The 21,172-nt window shown below is 49.4% G+C and overlaps 1 protein-coding gene across 1 annotated transcript in view; it reads right to left on the reverse strand.

Moving 5' to 3' along the window:
- The window catches only part of LOC139394295 (threonylcarbamoyladenosine tRNA methylthiotransferase-like), a gene marked incomplete at its 3' end in the record, with an annotated part of 294,766 nt that extends 275,278 nt beyond the window's left edge, over nt 1-19,488 (reverse strand). Inside the window, exons 1-2 of the mRNA XM_071142320.1 lie at nt 19,389-19,488; nt 18,365-18,449 (exon numbers count right to left, since the gene is read on the reverse strand). Of these exons, the coding sequence (XP_070998421.1) occupies nt 18,365-18,449; nt 19,389-19,488 (185 nt within the window). The remainder of the gene's footprint in view (nt 1-18,364; nt 18,450-19,388) is intronic.
- Between the last annotated feature and the right edge of the window lie 1,684 nt (nt 19,489-21,172).

Here is a 21,172-nt window from a genome sequence, read left to right on the forward strand (position 1 = left end):
AGGGATCAGTAATACAGTGTAGAAATTGTTAATGTTGTAAATGACTATTTTAGCTCGAAACGGCTGATTTTTTATGGAATATCTACATATGTGGTCATCCTGTCTGGGTTGCCCCCCCTCCCCCCCTCCCTCCCCTTTGGGTTGTGCCGTGGCGGAGGTCTTTGTGGGCTATACTCAGCCTTGTCTCAGGATGGTAAGTTGGTGGTTGAAGATATCCCTCTAGTGGTGTGGGGGCTGTGCTTTGGCAAAGTGGGTGGGGTTATATCCTTCCTGTTTGGCCCTGTCCGGGGGTGTCCTCGGATGGGGCCACAGTGTCTCCTGACCCCTCCTGTCTCAGCCTCCAGTATTTATGCTGCAGTAGTTTATGTGTCGCGGGGCTAGGGTCAGTTTGTTATATCTGGAGTACTTCTCCTGTCCTATTCGGTGTCCTGTGTGAATCTAAGTGTGCGTTCTCTAATTCTCTCCTTCTCTCTTTCTTTCTCTCTCTCGGAGGACCTGAGCCCTAGGACCATGCCTCAGGACTACCTGACATGATGACTCCTTGCTGTCCCCAGTCCACCTGGCTGTGCTGCTGCTCCAGTTTCAACTGTTCTGCCTTATTATTATTCGACCATGCTGGTCATTTATGAACATTTGAACATCTTGGCCATGTTCTGTTATAATCTCCACCCGGCACAGCCAGAAGAGGACTGGTCACCCCACATAGCCTGGTTCCTCTCTAGGTTTCTTCCTAGGTTTTGGCCTTTCTAGGGAGTTTTTCCTAGCCACCGTGCTTCTACACCTGCATTGCTTGCTGTTTGGGGTTTTAGGCTGGGTTTCTGTACAGCACTTTGAGATATCAGCTGATGTACGAAGGGCTATATAAATAAATTTGATTTGATATGCATACAGAGGCCCATTATCAGCAACCATCACTCCTGTGTTCCAATGGCACGTTGTGTTCGCTAATCCAAGTTGATCATTTTAAAAGGCTAATTGATCATTAGAAAACACTTTTGCAATCATGTTAGCACAGCTGGAAACTGTTGTTCTGATTAAAGAAGCAATAAAAAGGGCCTTCTTTAGACTAGTTGAGTATCTGGAGCATCAATATTCATTTAACCGTTATTTAACTAGCAATTTTGTTTACTTAAACTTTCATATCTACTGGGTGAAATACCACAGTGTGACATCATCCCATATCTACTGGGAGAAATACCACAGTGTGACATCATCCCATATCTACTGGGTGAAATACCACAGTGTGACATCATCCCATATCTACTGGGTGAAATACCACAGTGTGACATCATCCCATATCTACTGGGTGAAATACCACAGTGTGACATCATCCCATATCTACTGGGAGAAATACCACAGTGTGACATCATCCCATATCTACTGGGTGAAATACCACAGTGTGACATCATCCCATATCTACTGGGTGAAATACCACAGTGTGACATCATCCCATATCTACTGGGTGAAATACCACAGTGTGACATCATCCCATATCTACTGGGTGAAATACCACAGTGTGACATCATCCCATATCTACTGGGTAAAATACCACAGTGTGACATCATCCCATATCTACTGGGTAAAATACCACAGTGTGACATCATCCCATATCTACTGGGTGAAATACCACAGTGTGACATCATCCCATATCTACTGGGTGAAATACCACAGTGTGACATCATCCCATATCTACTGGGTGAAATACCACAGTGTGACATCACAGCAGCAACACCATTGTAAATACATCCCATATTTATGTTTATTTATTTTCCCTTTTCTACTTTTTATTTATTGTACCTTTATTTAACCAGGCAGTTCAGTTAAGAACAAATTCTTATTTTCAATGACGGCCTAAGAACAGTGGGTTAACTGGTCTAGGAACAGTGGTTTAACTGCCTGTTCAGGGGCAGAACAACAGATTTTTACCTTGTCAGCTCGGGGGATTCAATCTAGTAACCGAAACGCTCTAACCACTAGGCTACCTGCCTCCCCCCTCTAACCACTAGGCTACCTGCCTCCCCCCTCTAACCACTAGGCTACCTGCCTCCCCCCTCTAACCACTAGGCTACCTGCCTCCCCCCTCTAACCACTAGGCTACCTGCCTCCCCCCTCTAACCACTAGGCTACCTGTCTCTAACCACTAGGCTACCTGCCTCTAACCACTAGGCTACCTGCCTCCCCCCTCTAACCACTAGGCTACCTGCCCCCCCCTCTAACCACTAGGCTACCTGCGCCCCCCTCTAACCACTAGGCTACCTGCCTCCCCCCTCTAACCACTAGGCTACCTGTCTCTAAACACTAGGCTACCTGCCTCCCCCCTCTAACCACTAGGCTACCTGCCTCCCCCCTCTAACCACTAGGCTACCTGCCTCCCCCCTCTAACCACTAGGCTACCTGCCTCCCCCCTCTAACCACTAGGCTACCTGCCTCCCCCCTCTAACCACTAGGCTACCTGTCTCTAACCACTAGGCTACCTGCCTCTAACCACTAGGCTACCTGCCTCCCCCCTCTAACCACTAGGCTACCTGCCCCCCCCTCTAACCACTAGGCTACCTGCGCCCCCCTCTAACCACTAGGCTACCTGCCTCCCCCCTCTAACCACTAGGCTACCTGTCTCTAAACACTAGGCTACCTGCCTCCCCCCTCTAACCACTAGGCTACCTGCCTCCCCCCTCTAACCACTAGGCTACCTGCCTCCCCCCTCTAACCACTAGGCTACCTGCCTCCCCCCTCTAACCACTAGGCTACCTGCCTCCCCCCTCTAACCACTAGGCTACCTGCCGCCCCTACACTCTAACCACTAGGCTACCTGCCTCCCCCCTCTAACCACTAGGCTACCTGCCTCCCCCCTCTAACCACTAGGCTACCTGCCTCCCCCCTCTAACCACTAGGCTACCTGCCGCCCCTACACTCTAACCACTAGGCTACCTGCCTCCCCCCTCTAACCACTAGGCTACCTGCCGCCCCCCTCTAACCACTAGGCTACCTGCCGCCCCTACACTCTAACCACTAGGCTACCTGCCGCCCCTACACTCTAACCACTAGACTACCTGCAGATGAGGGGACTGTGTTTCATAAAGCCATTGGGAAGATTGTTGCTGAACTCCTGAATGCACATGGTGGTGTTAATATGTAGTTATCTAAATTATTTATAATAAATTATTTACCATAAGTCTCGGTGATTCAATTGCCTACTTAATCATTACATGACTTAACACACTACGTTTTACAGTCTGGCAGTAACCCAACTATCAGAGGCAATGGATCTCTGTCTCCTGCTGCTGACACCCACATGGAAGTCGTGGTGGTCGGTCTGATTCACGCCTCGCTCATTTAGAACGGATCTCTCTGTCTCCTGCTGCTGACACCCACATGGAAGTCGTGGTGGTCGGTCTGATCCACGCCTCGCTCATTTAGAACGGATCTCTCTGTCTCCTGCTGCTGACACCCACATGGAAGTCGTGGTGGTCGGTCTGATTCACGCCTCGCTTATTTAGAACGGATCTCTGTGTCTCCTGCTGCTGACACCCACATGGAAGTCGTGGTGGTCGGTCTGATCTACGCCTCGCTCATTTAGAACGGATCTCTCTGTCTCCTGCTGCTGACACCCACATGGAAGTCGTGGTGGTCGGTCTGATCCACGCCTCGCTCATTTAGAACGGGTCTCTATGTTTGTGTTTTAATTGCTGAAGCTGTAGTCACACAAAACAATAAGAATGGTGGTCATTGTGAACTCTTTTTGTAGCTCATTTGAATTGGATGAGGTCCCTAAGGGTTGAGGCTTCACCATACATGCTGATTCAACTCATCCACTGATGGAAACAACGTCGCTATCAGCCAAGATGATTGGAGATATGGACCATCCTGCTAAGCATACAGTCACTGCTCTGCCTCTCCCGCCCGTTCCACCCGTCTCGCTATGCTTGTTCCACCCTTTCCACCCGCCTCTCTCTGCTTGTTCCACCCACCTCTCTCTGCTTGTTCCACCCGTCTCTCTCTGCTTGTTCCACCCGCCTCTCTCTGCTTGTTCCACCCGCTCTCTCTGCTTGTTCCACCCGTCTCTCTCTGCTTGTTCCACCCGCCTCTCTCTGCTTGTTCCACCCGCCTCTCTCTGCTTGTTCCACCCGCCTCTCTCTGCTTGTTCCACCCGCCTCTCTCTGCTTGTTCCACCCGCCTCTCTCTGCTTGTTCCACCCGCCTCTCTCTGCTTGTTCCACCCGCCTCTCTGCTTGTTCCACCCGCCTCTCTCTGCTTGTTCCACCCGCCTCTCTCTGCTTGTTCCACCCGTCTCTCTCTGCTTGTTCCACCCGTCTGTCTCTGCTTGTTCCACCCGCCTCTCTCTGCTTGTTCCACCCGTCTCTCTCTGCTTGTTCCACCCGTCTCTCTCTGCTTGTTCCACCCGCCTCTCTCTGCTTGTTCCACCCGCCTCTCTCTGCTTGTTCCACCCGCCTCTCTCTGCTTGTTCCACCCGCCTCTCTCTGCTTGTTCCACCCGCCTCTCTCTGCTTGTTCCACCCGCCTCTCTCTGCTTGTTCCACCCGCCTCTCTCTGCTTGTTCCACCCGCCTCTCTCTGCTTGTTCCACCCGCCTCTCTCTGCTTGTTCCACCCGCCTCTCTGCTTGTTCCACCCGCCTCTCTCTGCTTGTTCCACCCGCCTCTCTCTGCTTGTTCCACCCGCCTCTCTCTGCTTGTTCCACCCGTCTCTCTCTGCTTGTTCCACCCGTCTCTCTCTGCTTGTTCCACCCGCCTCTCTGCTTGTTCCACCCGCCTCTCTCTGCTTGTTCCACCCGCCTCTCTCTGCTTGTTCCACCCGCCTCTCTCTGCTTGTTCCACCCGCCTCTCTCTGCTTGTTCCACCCGCCTCTCTCTGCTTGTTCCACCCGCCTCTCTCTGCTTGTTCCACCCGCCTCTCTCTGCTTGTTCCACCCGCCTCTCTCTGCTTGTTCCACCCGCCTCTCTCTGCTTGTTCCACCCGCCTCTTTCTGCTTGTTCCACCCGCCTCTCTCTGCTTGTTCCACCCGCCTCTCTCTGCTTGTTCCACCCGCCTCTCTCTGCTTGTTCCACCGTCTCTCTCTGCTTGTTCCACCCGCCTCTCTCTGCTTGTTCCACCCGCCTCTCTCTGCTTGTTCCACCCGCCTCTCTGCTTGTTCCACCCGCCTCTCTCTGCTTGTTCCACCCGCCTCTCTCTGCTTGTTCCACCCGCCTCTCTGCTTGTTCCACCCGTCTCTCTCTGCTTGTTCCACCCGCCTCTCTGCTTGTTCCACCCGTCTCTCTCTGCTTGTTCCACCCGTCTCTCTCTGCTTGTTCCACCCGTCTCACTCTGCTTGTTCCACCCGTCTCTCTCTGCTTGTTCCACCCGTCTCTCTCTGCTTGTTCCACCCGTCTCTCTCTGCTTGTTCTACCCGTCTCTCTCTGCTTGTTCCACCCATTCACTCTGGATGAGTTTTCCCACTTACGTTTGCAGACAATGACAACCAAATCTCTAAAACTATGCTGGTACTCATTTGACCAATATTTAATTGGTTAATATATTATATCCTTTGTCAGAAATATTACTATTTATTAATTGCCCTAATTCATCAACGGCACCATACAGGGTTCTATATGGAACACATGTTGATTCCGTTTATGATCAGAACCCTGGGGGTCCATGTAGAACCTTATAAAAAGGGTTCTGTAAGGAACATATTTTGATTCCGTTGACAAGAACCCCCGGGGTTCTGATTAAAGAACCTTATAAAAAGGGTTCTATATAGAACTCTTAAGGGTTCCACATATGAAGCAAGTGACAGATCCCTGTTTGGTTCAATATGGAACCTTTTTTTCCCCCAAAACAGTTTAGGGACTTAGCTAGCTGCTCAGCGGAGCGTGAAGACAGAGAAGGGGGGGCTGAGGGGAACAATGAACCCCTTATCTAGATGTCACTCCGTGTGGCCCTCAGAAGAGTGTACGTGCGCGCATGTGTGTCTGCCGCTCGCGGGCGTACCAGGGAGAGCGAGCGGCAGTAGGAGTGAGGGAGAGCGTGTGACTGAGCGTGAGGTGGCTGGTGTGCGTGCCAGCCGTGTGCCAGGCTGTGTGGCCCTCACTTTTCTTTCTCATTATCCCTCTCGTTCTGTCCGCCAGGGACCGGAGACAGGATCTCAGCTGGTCATGTGAAAGGAGGACAGAAGGTCTGCTAAGACTGTGTGTGTGTGTGTGTGTGTGTGTGTGTGTGTGTGTGTGTGTGTGTGTGTGTGTGTGTGTGATGTCCCTCCTCTTGCATCAGTCAAGTCCATTCATTTCCAGGGTTTTGTTCAGTCTTGTTGATCCTGCGGATAAGGCTGGTGTGGGTATATACTGGCAAGGCCTGCTGCACTCATTCAATATGTAAATCAACAATCTACAGACTGTTCCAAGAAGCAGATGCCACAGTGCCAGAGAGAGAACGCAGAGGAGAGAGTAGGGAGAGAAAGAGGGAGAGAAAGAGAAAGAAAGAAGGGGGAAGGGTGAGAGAAAAGACAGAGAAGGCGAGAGAGAGGAAAATAGGGTGAGCGAGAGAGAGAGAGAGAGAGAGAGAGAGGAAAATAGGGTGAGCGAGAGAGAGAGAGAGAGAGAGAGAGGAAAATAGGGTGAGCGAGAGAGAGAGAGAGGGGGCCCTAATGAGTTATATACAGGTTCGTCTGGTACCATTGAGGGTTGGGAGTATGTCCCCATCCCAAATAGCACCCTATTCCCTACATTGTGAACTTTAAAAAAAGTAGTACACTTGGTAGAGAATAGGGAGCCATTTGGGAAGCAGCCTAGGTCTTTGGTCCTACAGTTGAATAGAGTGTCACTTGGTAGAGAATAGGGTGTCATTTGGGAAGCAGCCTAGGTCTTTGGTCCTACAGTTGAATAGTGTCACTTGGTAGAGAATTAAGGTGCCATTTGGGAAGCAGCCTAGGTCTTGGTCCTACAGTTGAATAGAGTGTCACTTGGTAGAGAATTAGGGTGTCATTTAGGAAGCAGCCTAGGTCTTTGGTCCTACAGTTGAATAGAGTGTCACTTGGTAGAGAATTAGGGTGTCATTTAGGAAGCAGCCTAGGTCTTTGGTCCTACAGTTGAATAGAGTGTTAATTGGTAGAGAATAGGGTGCCATTTGGGAAGCAGCCTAGGTCTTTGGTCCTACAGTTGAATAGAGTGTCACTTGGTAGAGAATTAGGGTGTCATTTAGGAAGCAGCCTAGGTCCTTGGTCCTACAGTTGAATAGAGTGTTAATTGCATTAGCATTGCATCAGGGTGTTTTCAGATCCGTCTCTACAGAGCTCAAGTTTTAGAGGGAAATAAATCCTTGACAAAGTATCGAACTGTGTGATTATGGAAAGGCACTCTTTCCCTACAGCCTGAAATCCAATACCATTAGCATATTCATTAGGATTAAGATTGCAGACAGCAGTTTAAGTCAATTTGTAATTTGGTATTTTACTTGAGTGAGGCGGTGGGCTGAAATGATCAGAATCTGTGATCAGGAAAATAGAGATTTGACTGAAACCCTTAAATCAATCCAGCATATAAAAGAGGTTCAACTCAAATCAGACTTCGACTTCCCTGATGAGTCCTCAGCTTATACCATAACAAATCACATACCGAGGCTCTTTCAGGAGTGACAGATTAAAAACAACCCGATTCAACCCATCAAAAATTGTTTCTAATTTCCAACACTTTTGCACATATATGCAAATGCAAATGACGTCTGTAAGTTGGAGGCACAACATATAAAATCACACACTCGGTCGGTCCATTACCGACACCGTCCACTTCAACCTTTTCTTCAATAAAACGGCAAGACTTCAAGGTGCTTAACTTACATTCCTCCCAATCTAATTCCACCCTACTGAGGTGACTAAGTGGAATGGGGAGTGTCCAGGAGAAGAGGAATCGGAGCATTCTAAGAACTCAGTGTTTCATTCTGAGAACTTTTCGAGACTCTAGAACCAGCTGCTGTTCCAGTAGGTTCTGAGGGAAGGATATTTATCCCAGTAAGGAATAGACATGGAAGATAACTTTCCATTGTGTATCATTGTGATCCATGTAGATTTATTTACGTCTCATGTTTTATATGCTCTACTGCTGCAGAGCCAATTTCCCTCTGGGAGGGGGGGGGGGGGGGGGGGGGGGGACATGAGTCCACCGTCGCACCCAAACCTGCTGAGTGAAGTACGGGTATCAACATAAAGTATTTGAGGATATGTTTATTTAGTTTGAAGTTTGTGAGGGGCACTTGAGTTCTTTAGGAGTTAGCGGTCTGGGCCCTCCACGATACCGGGTAAACTCAACTAATACAAACACTTTCAAGTTATTGATTTTGGTCGGATTTAGGTCTTTCGGTAAAATTCCATCAGATCAAGTTCCCGCTGAAGTATTGTGTTTGACCCAGGACAGCTAGACCAATCAGATCTCAGATACTCCTCCTCTGTACCCCCCCCCCCTCCTCCCCCCGCCTATTGCAGTGGAGGCCAAGAGAAGCTCAAGTATTTGACAAATGTGTTTGACCCAAACCGCCAGAGCATATCTTCTGGGCCTCGTCCAGTGTTGTCCTCCCCAGGAGATAAATTAACAGCAGCTCAAGTGTTCAAAACTATTTGACAAACGTGTTTGAGATGGGGACAGCGAAAACCAAACCCTCAAACCACCCCTGATCTATATAAAATAGTGCACTACTTTTGACCAGGGGCCATATTCCTAATATAGGGTGTCGTTTGGGACGCAGGCCCAGGAACAGAACAGCTCCACAGCTTTAGAGCTAAGCAGAGCGGTGAAGGGTTAAACTTCCTGTCGTAGACGGAAATCAGAGGAGAAGAACACACGGGTTAACCTCCCCATTCTCATCAGACACTCCACACACACACACTATATCTGCCCATCCCCCTGCCTCCCGCCTTCTGGCTACTAGGCCTGTTTCACCTTCCCACAGTATCCCACGTGACCTAACGACGCCGAAGAAGAAGGAAAAATAATCAAAATGCAAAACACTTCCTGTTTTAAATCTGTTAACCGTTTTTATGCAAATGAGCCAGCGGTGTTCTCCAGCGTTCTCTCTGTGGAATCAGTTCTGTTGTTCTGTTCTGTTCTACTGCTGCCGTCAGAAATACTGGATGGCAATGTATATGGGAAATTGCTTTAAAAGTAAGCAGTGGACCCAAAAGCCCCTAATCAAATGACTCCGGTGTGAATTAAGGCTGTGAGGGGAGGGGATTGGATACACCGCGGCACAGCTGGCACTTTGTAGCCAGGCAGGGGGGGACCTAATCTCCCTGCAGCACCTCTGACGACAGGCCCTTTATGAGGGGGGACACAGATGAGAGAGAGGGAGGGAGGGAGGGAGAGGGAGCGATATTAGCAGAGAGAGAGAGAAGAGAAAATAAAAGTACCTGCTATGGCCATTAGAGATGACATCATGAGACCCATTTTCACGTTTCACCTCGTGGCTCTTTAGACGAAAGGATGAAAAACAGTAGCCACATGATAGACTCACTGAACCCAGCCCTAACCCTCCCTAACCTATCCCCGCCAGCCCTCACCCTCCCTCCCTAACCTATCCCCGCCAGTCCTCACCCTCCCTCCCTCCCTAACCTATCCCCACCAGCCCTAACCCTCCCTCTCTCCCTAACCTATCCCCACCAGCCCTAACTCTCCCTCCCTAACCTATCCCCGCCAACCCTAACCCTCCTTCCCTAACCTATCCCCACCAGCCCTAACCCTCCCTAACCTATCTCCACCAGCCCAAACCCTCCCTCCCTAACCTATCTCCACCAGCCCAAACCCTCCCTCCCTAACCTATCTCCACCAGCCCAAACCCTCCCTCCCTAACCCTCCCTCCCTAACCTATCCCCACCAGCCCTAGCCCTCCCTCCCTAACCTATCCCCACCAGCCCAAACCCTCCCTCCCTAACCCCCCCTCCCTAACCTATCCCCACCAGCCCTAACCCTCCCTAACCTATCCCCACCAGCCCAAACCCTCCCTCCCTAACCCTCCCTCCCTAACCTATCCCCACCAGCCCAAACCCTCCCTCCCTAACCCTCCCTCCCTAACCTATCCCCACCAGCCCTAACCCTCCCTCCCTAACCTATCCCCACCAGCCCAAACCCTCCCTCCCTAACCCTCCCTCCCTAACCTATCCCCACCAGCCCTAACCCTCCCTAGCCTATCCCCACCAGCCCAAACCCTCCCTCCCTAACCCTCCCTCCCTAACCTATCCCCACCAGCCCTAACCCTCCCTAACCCTCCCTCCCTAGCCTATCCCCACCAACCCAAACCCTCCCTCCCTAACCCTCCCTCCCTAGCCTATCCCCGCCAGCCCTAACCCTCCCCCCTAACCTATCCCCACCAGCCCTAACCCTCCCTCCCTCCCTAACCTATCCCCACCAGCCCAAACCCTCCCTCCCTAACCTATCCCCACCAGCCCTAACCCTCCCTCCCTAACCTATCCCCACCAGCCCTAACCCACCAGCCCTAACCCTCCCTCCCTAACATATCCTTATTTCCATATTTTGTTGCGTTACAGCCTGAATTTAAAATGGATTCAATTGAGATGTTTCACTGGCCTACACACACACACACACACACACACACACACACACACACACACACACACACACACACACACACACACACACACACACACACACACACACACACACACACACACAATATCCCATAATGTCAAAGTGAAATTATGTTTTTAGAAATGTTTACCAAGTAATAACAAATGAAACTGTGAAATGTGTTGCGTCAATAAGTATTCAACGCCGTTGTAAAGACAAACCCTAAATAAGTTGAGTAAAAATGGCTTTAAATAGTCACATGAGTTGAAAGGACTCACTCTGTTTGCAATAATAGTGTTTAACGTGATTTTTGAGTGACTACCTCATCTCTGTACCCCACACACACAGCTAATTTTAAAGGTCCTTCAGTCGAGCAGTGAATTTTAAATACAGATTCAACTACAAAGACCAGGCAGGTTTTCCCAATGCCTCGCAACAGGGCAACTAAAAGCAGACATTGAATATCCCTATGAGCATGGTGAAGTTATTAATGACACTTTGTATGGTGTATCAATACACCCACAGATACAGACGTCCTTCCTAACCGAGTTGCCGGAGAGAAAGGAAAGCTCGCAGGGATTTCAACATGAGGCTAATGGTGACTTTAAAAACAGCATTGTAGTTACTCCACAATACTAACCTAAACAACAGAGTGAAAAAGAGGAAGGAAGCCTGTGCAGAATAAAAATATTCCAAAACATGAACTTGTTTGTAATAAGGCGCGAAAGTAAAACTGCTCAAATTTGGAAAAGAAATGAACTCTATGGCCTGAATACAAAGTTACATTTGGGGTCCAATACAACACATCACTGAGTACCACTCTCCATATTTTCAAGCATAGTGGTGGCTGCATTATGTTATGGGTATGCTTGTCATCGTTATGGACTTGGGGGAGTTTCTCAGGATAAAAAAGCAACGGAATGGAGCTAAGCACAGGCAAAATCCTAGAGGAAAACCTGCTTCAGTCTGCTTTTCAACAGACACTGGGAAACAAATTCCCCATTCAGCAGGAAAATAAGATAAAACACAAGGCTAAATATACAGTGGAGTTGGTTACCAAGACAACACTTAATGTTCCTGAGTGGCCTAGTTATTATAATTTTTTTACTTAAATCTTCTTGAAAATCTATGAAAATAACTGTCTAGCAATGATCAACAACCAATCTGACAGAGTTGAAATGTGCAAATATTGTACAATCCTGGAGTGGAAAGCTCTTAGAGACTTACCCAGAAAGACTCACAGCTCTTAGAGACTTACTCAGAAAGACTCACAGCTCTTAGAGACTTACCCAGAAAGACTAACAGCTCTTAGAGACTTACCCAGAAAGACTAACAGCTCTTAGAGACGTACCCAGAAAGACGCACAGCTCTTAGAGACTTACCCAGAAAGACTAACAGCTCTTAGAGACGTACCCAGAAAGACGCACAGCTCTTAGAGACTTACCCAGAAAGACACACATCTGTAACCATTGCCAAAGGTGATTCTAACATGTATTGACTCAGGGGTGTGAATACTTATGTAAATGAGGTATTTCTGCATTTCATTTTCAATACATTTGCAAAAATGTAAATTTAAATAAACATGTTTTCATTATGGGGTAGAGTGTGTAGATGTGGGATGTGGAATAAGTCAAGGGGCATGAATACCTTCTGAAGGCAATGTACGTGGCTACTAGCAGTGGGTATTATATTTAGAGTTAGCAATCTTGCTAAGGTGTTTTGAGGTTCCAATTACTCAGGTAGTGAATGAGCCCCAATTAAAATGTACCTACGATAATAGACCACATAAATATGCAGGTCAAATTCATTTCGATAAAAAAAGTACATTCTGGAGTCCTATTTTAACAGTGAAATATAACAGGAAATAGCACATTGACAACAGGAAGTCATGATTAGGGGATTAAGTTGCACATAAAAAATATTTTGAATCACAACATGAAAACGACACATTTTTTCTATAGAGTGATGCCGCGGATAACAATCGGTGACCAAATCAGGGGCTGGTGCCACCAACTGAAAAACACAGTGACACCAGTGGCACCAGGGGACAATGTTAGTCTGCAACTACAAAAGAGGGGTTGAAGAACTCCTTTAGGCCAAGACACACCACAGTTAGGAGAGCCATATCTCACCATCTCTTAGACACACCACAGTTAGGAGAGCCATACCTCACCATCTCTTAAACACACCACAGTTAGGAGAGCCATATCTCACCATCTCTTAGACACAGCACAGTTAGTAGAGCCATACCTCACCATCTCTTAGACACACCACAGTTAGGAGAGCCGTACCTCACCATCTCTTAGACACACCACAGTTAGGAGAGCCATACCTCACCATCTCTTAGACACACCACAGTTAGGAGAGCCGTACCTCACCATCTCTTAGACACACCACAGTTAGGAGAGCCATACCTCACCATCTCTTAGACACACCACAGTTAGGAGAGCCATACCTCACCATCTCTTAGAGACACACCACAGTTAGGAGAGCCATACCTCACCATCTCTTAGACACACCACAGTTAGGAGAGCCGTACCTCACCATCTCTTAGACACACCACAGTTAGGAGAGCCATACCTCACCATCTCTTAGACACACCACAGTTAGGAGAGCCATACCTCACCATCTCTTAGAGACACACCACAGTTAGGAGAGCCATACCTCACCATCTCTTACACACAGCACAGTTAGGAGAGCCATATCTCACCATCTCTTAGACACACCACAGTTAGGAGAGCCATACCTCACCATCTCTTAGAGACACACCACAGTTAGGAGAGCCATACCTCACCATCTCCTACACACAGCACAGTTAGGAGAGCCATATCTCACCATCTCTTAGACACAGCACAGTTAGGAGAGCCATATCTCACCATTTCTTAGACACACCACAGATAGGAGAGCCATACCTCACCATCTCTTAGACACACCACAGTTAGGAGAACCATACCTCACCATCTCTTAGACACACCACAGTTAGGAGAACCATACCTCACCATCTCTTAGACACACCACAGTTAGGAGAGCCATACCTCACCATCTCTTAGACACACCACAGTTAGGAGAGCCATACCTCACCATCTCTTAGACACACCACAGTTAGGAGAGCCATACCTCACCATCTCTTAGACACACCACAGTTAGGAGAGCCATACCTCACCATCTCTTAGACACACCACAGTTAGGAGAGCCATACCTTACCATCTCTTAGACTCACGACAGTTAGGAGCCATAACTCACCATCTAATTTGACTCCGGTCTATATTGATTTAAGCTGCATCTTGATCTACATGTGTGTAAAAATGTGAATATTAGTTGATTTCGTTATACTGGCAAATGGAAATCAACCAATCCTTTGAATCAGAGCTGTGTTAGGTCAGATATAGCCTACCTGCTGTAACTGATCAACCACAACACTAAACACCAAGGGAGAGGACAATGCTGGTCCTTGTCGACACACAGAAGAAAACAACCCTGGACAACAAAACAACCCTGGACAACAAAACAACCACGGACAACAAAACAACCCTGGACAACAAAACAACCACGGACAACAAAACAACCCTGGACAACAAAACAACCACGGACAACAAAACAACCCTGGACAACAAAACAACCCTGGACAACAAAACAACCCTGGACAACAAAACAACCCTGGACAACAAAACAACCCTGGACAACAAAACAACCACGGACAACAAAACAACCCTGGACAACAAAACAACCACGGACAACAAAACAACCCTGGACAACAAAACAACCACGGACAACAAAACAACCCTGGACAACAAAACAACCACGGACAACAAAACAACCACGGACAACAAAACAACCCTGGACAACAAAACAACCACGGACAACAAAACAACCCTGGACAACAAAACAACCCTGGACAACAAAACAACCCTGGACAACAAAACAACCCTGGACAACAAAACAACCACGGACAACAAAACAACCCTGGACAACAAAACAACCACGGACAACAAAACAACCCTGGACAACAAAACAACCACGGACAACAAAACAACCACGGACAACAAAACAACCATGATAACAAAACAACCCTGGACAACAAAACAACCACGGACAACAAAACAACCACGGACAACAAAACAACCACGGACAACAAAACAACCATGGACAACAAAACAACCCTGGACAACAAAACAACCCTGGACAACAAAACAACCACGGACAACAAAACAACCACGGACAACAAAACAACCATGATAACAAAACAACCACGGACAACAAAACAACCCTGGATAACAAAACAACCATGATAACAAAACAACCTGGATAACAGTGTTCTAAAACACACTTCCCTTTTCTCTCATTGTCTCTCTCACCCAATCACCATCTAACACATTAGCACAACCACACGACACATCATCACACACACACACACACACACACACCTATGACCTCCTGCTCCCTGTCTTATCACCGAGGAGTCTGCCCCAGCAGCTCACAGTAAGATCAATGACCATATGGTGGAAGTGGCAGTTTAGAAGCAGGCGTTTGGAACCATGACACACACACACACACACACACACACCAGGAGCCTCAACATTCCCCTCTGGAGCCACTTCGTACTGCAGACGCCCAGGGCAGGCAGCCGCTCACTTCAATTAGGCTGGTAATTAGCAGCGCGGCCTAGCAGTGTGAATAAGCCGAGCACCACCACTACCGCAGCAAGTGCTGGAACAAAAGATACCCGGCCCTCAGAAATTACCATAGCATCTGAATCATTGATACATTATATTACATTAGCCCCTGGTGTGCTAATCTATTGTTGGTCCCGTTGGCCTCGTTATGGCTGAGTCTGATAAGACACACTATTTCAGATGGACAAAAAAAAATAAAACTGTGCAATATATTTGTGTCATTACCACTTTGTCCTAAAGTGGGTTAACTAAGAGCTCTCAGCAAGAGAGAAGGTCAAGCAGAGACAAACCTCAATATAGTAGCCAACAGTTTAGGCCAGAGAGGCTACTTACTGGGGCTGGCTCAGAGGATGTCTGTGCATCATCATACGAGGCCAGCCTCTGTTCTGTTCAGTCAGCGAGGACGTCTGAGAGGCCAGCCTCCTCTCTGTTCAGTCAGTCAGGGAGCACGTCTGAGAGGCCAGCCTCATCTTTGTTCAGTCAGTCAGCAAGGACGTCTGAGAGGCCAGCCATCTCTCTGTTCAGTCAGTCAGCGAGGACGTCTGAGAGGCCAGCCTCCTCTCTGTTCAGTCAGTCAGTGAAGACGTCTGAGAGGCCAGCCTCCTCTCTGTTCAGTCAGTCAGGGAGGACAGCACACCTCGTCTCTCTCAGCACTACCCGTTTATCCTTCACATTGACATCTAGTACCGAGTGTCCAAACTGTTACCGTACTGCCAAAAAGAAACACAGATCCACTTGTGTCGGCTATGTAAGGTTACTTCCTGTTAGGGTTAGAGGGGCATAGGACTGAAAATACAAACTACCTGGTTAATTAGTTACGCTACAGTCTGGGGATATAGAACACAGTGGACATGGTCAGAGTGATGTCATCAGCGGTGTTGTGGGATCACTCCCCGCTGCACTATTTACCCAGAGTGCACTACTATTGGTCTCGGCCTTTAAAAAGGTTGGAATAGGGTGTCATCTGAGAATTGAACAGTGCTCTTTAATGAGTGTCATCACTGTCACGCTACAGTGAGGGAACCAAGGCACTTTGGACCGATCAAAACCAATCAAAGGCTGTATTCAAGGAGAGAATGTCAACACAGGGCCAGGCTAGTCAGCCAGCATCTGTCCCTGTCCGTCCGTCTGCCAGGCTAGTCAGCCAGCATCTGTCCCTGTCTGTCCGTCAGCCAGCATCTGTCCCTGTCTGTCCGTCTGCCAGCATCTGTCCCTGTCTGTCCGTCTGCCAGGCTAGTCAGCCAGCATCTGTCCCTGTCTGTCCGTCTGCCAGGCTAGTCAGCCAGCATATGTCCCTGTGTCTGTCCGTCTGCCAGGCTAGTCAGCCAGCATCTGTCCCTGTCTGTCCGTCTGCCAGGCTAGTCAGCCAGCATCTGTCCCTGTCTGTCCGTCTGCCAGGCTAGTCAGCCAGCATCTGTCCCTGTCTGTCCGTCTGCCAGGCTAGTCAGCCAGCATCTGTCCCTGTCCGTCCGTCTGCCAGGCTAATCAGCCAGCATCTGTCCCTGTCCGTCCGTCTGCCAGGCTAGTCAGCCAGCATCTGTCCCTGTCTGTCCGTCTGCCAGGCTAATCAGCCAGCATCTGTCCGTCTGTCCGTCTGCCAGGCTAGCCAGTCAGCATATGTCCCTGTGTCTGTCCGTCTGCCAGGCTAATCAGCCAGCATCTGTCCCTGTCTGTCCGTCTGCCAGGCTAGCCAGTCAGCATCTGTCCCTGTCTGTCCGTCTGCCAGGCTAGTCAGCCAGCCTCTGTCCATGTGTCTGTCCGTCTGCCAGGCTAGGCAGCCAGCCTCTGTCCCTGTCCGTCTGCCAGGCTAGTCAGCCAGCACCTGTCCCTGTCTGTCCGTCTGCCAGGCTAGTGAGCCAGCATCTGTCCCTGTCTGTCCGTCTGCCAGGCTAGCCAGTCAGCATCTGTCCCTGTGTCTGTCCGTCTGCCAAGCTAGTCAGCCAGCCTCTGTCCCTGTGTCTGTCCGTCTGCCAGGCTAGTCAGCCACATCTGTCCCTGTCCGTCAGCCAGCCTAGCCAGTCAGCCTTTGTCCCTGTGTCTGTCCATCTACCAGGCTGGTCATCAAGCCTCTGCCCAGATGACTCTTCCTACAACTCCTCCACAACAGCCTATAAGTCACCATTTCATTTTGTTTACCCTTAAAAATCCCTGGGTTTTGTGTGTGTAGAGGGGGAAACATGGTATCACAGTACCAAATCAGATGTTTCTACAGCAGCTGAGAGATTAGTTATTTTGAGTGTGCCAGGAAACAGAAGTGTAGATATCAGTGGAAGAGATGTAGGCCTTAAAGTCCTGTTTTTACTGCCTCCAGGGTTCTCAACCGGGTTTCTTTTTCAGGGGTATCGTGTGAACCCCTGCCTCCAGGGGTATCGTGTGAACCCCTGCCTCCAGGGGTATCGGGTGAACCCCTGCCTCCAGGGGTATCGGGTGAACCCCTGCCTCCAGGGGTATCGGGTGAACCCCTGCCTCCAGGGGTATCGGGTGAACCCCTGCCTCCAGGGGTATCGGGTGAACCCCTGCCTCCAGGGGTATCGGGTGAACCCCTGCCTCCAGGGGTATCGGGTGAACCCCTGCCTCCAGGGGTATCGGGTGAACCCCTGCCTCCAGGGGTATCGGGTGAACCCCTGCCTCCAGGGGTATCGTGTGAACCCCTGCCTCCAGGGGTATCGTGTGAACCCCTGCCTCCAGGGGTATCGTGTGAACCCTGCCTCCAGGGGTATCGTGTGAACCCTGCCTCCAGGGGTATCGTGTGAATCCTGCCTCCAGGGGTATCGGGTGAACCCTGCCTCCAGGGGTATCGGGTGAACCCTGCCTCCAGGAGTATCGGGTGAACCCCTGCCTCCAGGGGTATCGTGTGAACCCCTGCCTCCAGGGGTATCGTGTGAACCCCTGCCTCCAGGGGTATCGTGTGAACCCCTGCCTCCAGGGGTATCGTGTGAACCCCTGCCTCCAGGGGTATCGTGTGAACCCCTGCCTCCAGGGGTATCGTGTGAACCCCTGCCTCCAGGGGTATCGTGTGAACCCTGCCTCCAGGGGTGTGCGTGAGTGATGAGATGAAGAAGAAGAGGGGGAGGAAGACTAGGAGAGAGGGAGGAGGAGGAGGAGGAGGAGAGGGAGGAGGGGGGGCTTACTTGATGGAGTTTCTGAAGTGATCTTCGGCCGGGTTTTTCACAGTGCAGCTGTTGAGCAGCCACAGATCAGCCTCCGCAGGGTCCTCTGGAGGGAGAGAGAGAAACAGCAGGAGAGAGAGGGAGAAACAGCGGGAGAGAGAGAGAAACAGCAGGAGAGAGAGAGAGAGGGAGCGAGATGGAGACAGAGAGTAAGCGAAGAGAGAGAGAGAAGGAGCGAGACAGAGACAGAGAGAGTAAGAGAAGACAGAGAGAGTAAGAGAAGAGAGAGAGAGACAGAGAGAGTAAGAGAAGAGAGAGAGAGAGAGTAAGAGAAGAGAGAGAGACAGAGAGAGTAGGAGAAGAAAGAGAGAGACAGAGAGAGTAAGCGAAGAGAGAGAGAGAAGGAGCGAGACGGAGACAGAGAGAGTAAGCGAAGAGAGAGAGGTGGAGGGAAGACAACAGAAGTTCAGTATTAGATCAAATCACAACTCAACAACCCAGGACCCTTCAGCCCGTTCCACACACCCATTAATATCGCACTTCTCCAGTTACAGCAATTAATTGTGTCCTCCCCCTCCTCCTCCTCCTCTTCCTCCTCCCCATCCCCCTCCCCCTCCCCATCCCCCTCCTCCTCCCCATCCCCCTCCTCCTCCTCCCCATCCCCCTCCTCCCCCCTCCCCCCCTGACCAGAGCAGCGAGGGGGAGGCGAGGCGGAATACGATGCCAGGATCAGCTGGACCTCAGGGGGATAGTGGGAGTTTTATCCTCCATACCCCAGCCTCCACGCTATCTGCCTGGAGACCTGTCACACTGTGTAATGAATAAACACACACACACACACGGTATGATTCTAGGCCAGCCTGCCTGGCGCAGTGCAAGCCTCCTGCATCCAAGCCTCCTGCATCCAAGCCTCCTGCATCCTCCCACACCGCTGAACTAGATATTTCACTTACTATCCATTACCCAGCCTCACTGGAGCAAACACAGGCCCTGTGTCGGGCTGTGAGGCTCTAAGGGAGGCAGGCTCCCCCTCCCCCTCCCTGACCAGAGCAGCGAGGGGGGGGGGGGGGGGGCAGGCTCTCACGCACCACGCGGGTCGCAGGCGGGGAGAACCCAGGAACCACCCCGACACCCCCTTCTTGCATTTCCTCGCCTCAGATAACACAACATATCAAAGGCCTATACCCAGAGAGAGGAGGCAGGGACAGACCTATACCCAGAGAGAGGAGGCAGGGACAGGCCTATAGCCAGAGAGAGGAGTCGGGGACAGGCCTATACCCAGAGAGAGGAGGCAAGGACAGGCCTATACCCAGAGAGAGGAGGCAGGGACAGGCCTATACCCAGAGAGAGGAGGCAGGGACCAGAGAGAGGAGGCAGGGACAGGCCTATACCCAAATTACAATAAGAAGCTAAATATTTATTCTGTTTTCTGTTAAAGCCTATATAACAGGGTGTCTTTAGCAACACACCCACAGTGTTAAAGCCTATATAACAGGGTGTCATTAGCAACACACCCACAGTGTTAAACACACCCACAGTGTTAAACACACCCACGGTGTTAAAGCCTATACAACAGGGTGTCATTATGAACACACCCACAGTGTTTAAAGGCTACAGAACCCCTGCTGCTGTAAAGGCAGTGGGTTCAGTAATTGTTGTTGACAGAAGTGAAACCAGAACTAAATGTACAGTAAAAACTGTGAAAGGGAGAAAAGAAAACCCAGAAAACAGCAGCAGAGACAGGAAGGAAGTGGTCCGGCTAACCTAGCGTGGTGTGATGACGCCCACTGGTGTGAGAAACGGAGCGTTTACCGAACACACAACGCCAACAAACACGATCAATTCTAAATCACTTAACATCCGTAAAAAAACCCTTGGGGGAGATATAAAATATATATAAGACTCACGACACTAAATCTAATGCGAGATTAGTTTGACGCAACTCCATACTGTGTGTGTGTGTGTGTGTGTGTGTGTGTGTGTGTGTGTGTGTTTACTGTGAGAACTTACTCCAAAACACTATACTGATGAACACCAGACTTAAAACACACACAGCGTATGAGTCACACTACAGACAGCAGTAACACACTATACTGATGAAGACCAGACTTAAAACACACAGCGTATGAGTCACACTACAGACAGAAGTAACACACTATACTGATGAACACCAGACTTAAAACACACAGCGTATGAGTCACACTACAGACAGCAGTAACACACTATACTGATGAAGACCAGACTTAAAACACACAGCGTATGAGTCACACTACAGACAGAAGTAACACACTATACTGATGAACACCAGACTTAAAACACACAGCGTATGAGTCACACTACAGACAGCAGTAACACACTATACTGATGAACACCAGACTTAAAACACACAGCGTATGAGTCACACTACAGACAGCAATAACACACTATACTGATGAACACCAGACTTAAAACACACACAGCGTATGAGTCACACTACAGACAGAAGTAACACACTATACTGATGAACACCAGACTTAAAACACACAGCGTATGAGTCACACTACAGACAGCAGTAACACACTATACTGATGAAGACCAGACTTAAAACACACGCCACTCTGCCCGCGAAGGAAGGACATTAAGGTGAATGAACTACTTAGCCATTAAACCAATCTAAACAGGAAGATATTTATTTTTATTGAACAGATATCTTGCTATGTTAAAACCTTGTAAAAGAACCCTGGGAGTAAGGTCAAAGGTTGGATCAAAAACCCTGGGAGTAAGGTCAAAGGTTGGATCAAAAACCCTGGGAGTAAGGTCAAAGGTTGGATCAAAAACCCTGGGAGTAAG

The sequence above is a fragment of the Oncorhynchus clarkii genome, unplaced genomic scaffold (genome assembly GCF_045791955.1).
Source record: "Oncorhynchus clarkii lewisi isolate Uvic-CL-2024 unplaced genomic scaffold, UVic_Ocla_1.0 unplaced_contig_10514_pilon_pilon, whole genome shotgun sequence".
Classification (NCBI taxonomy): Eukaryota; Metazoa; Chordata; class Actinopteri; order Salmoniformes; family Salmonidae; genus Oncorhynchus; species Oncorhynchus clarkii.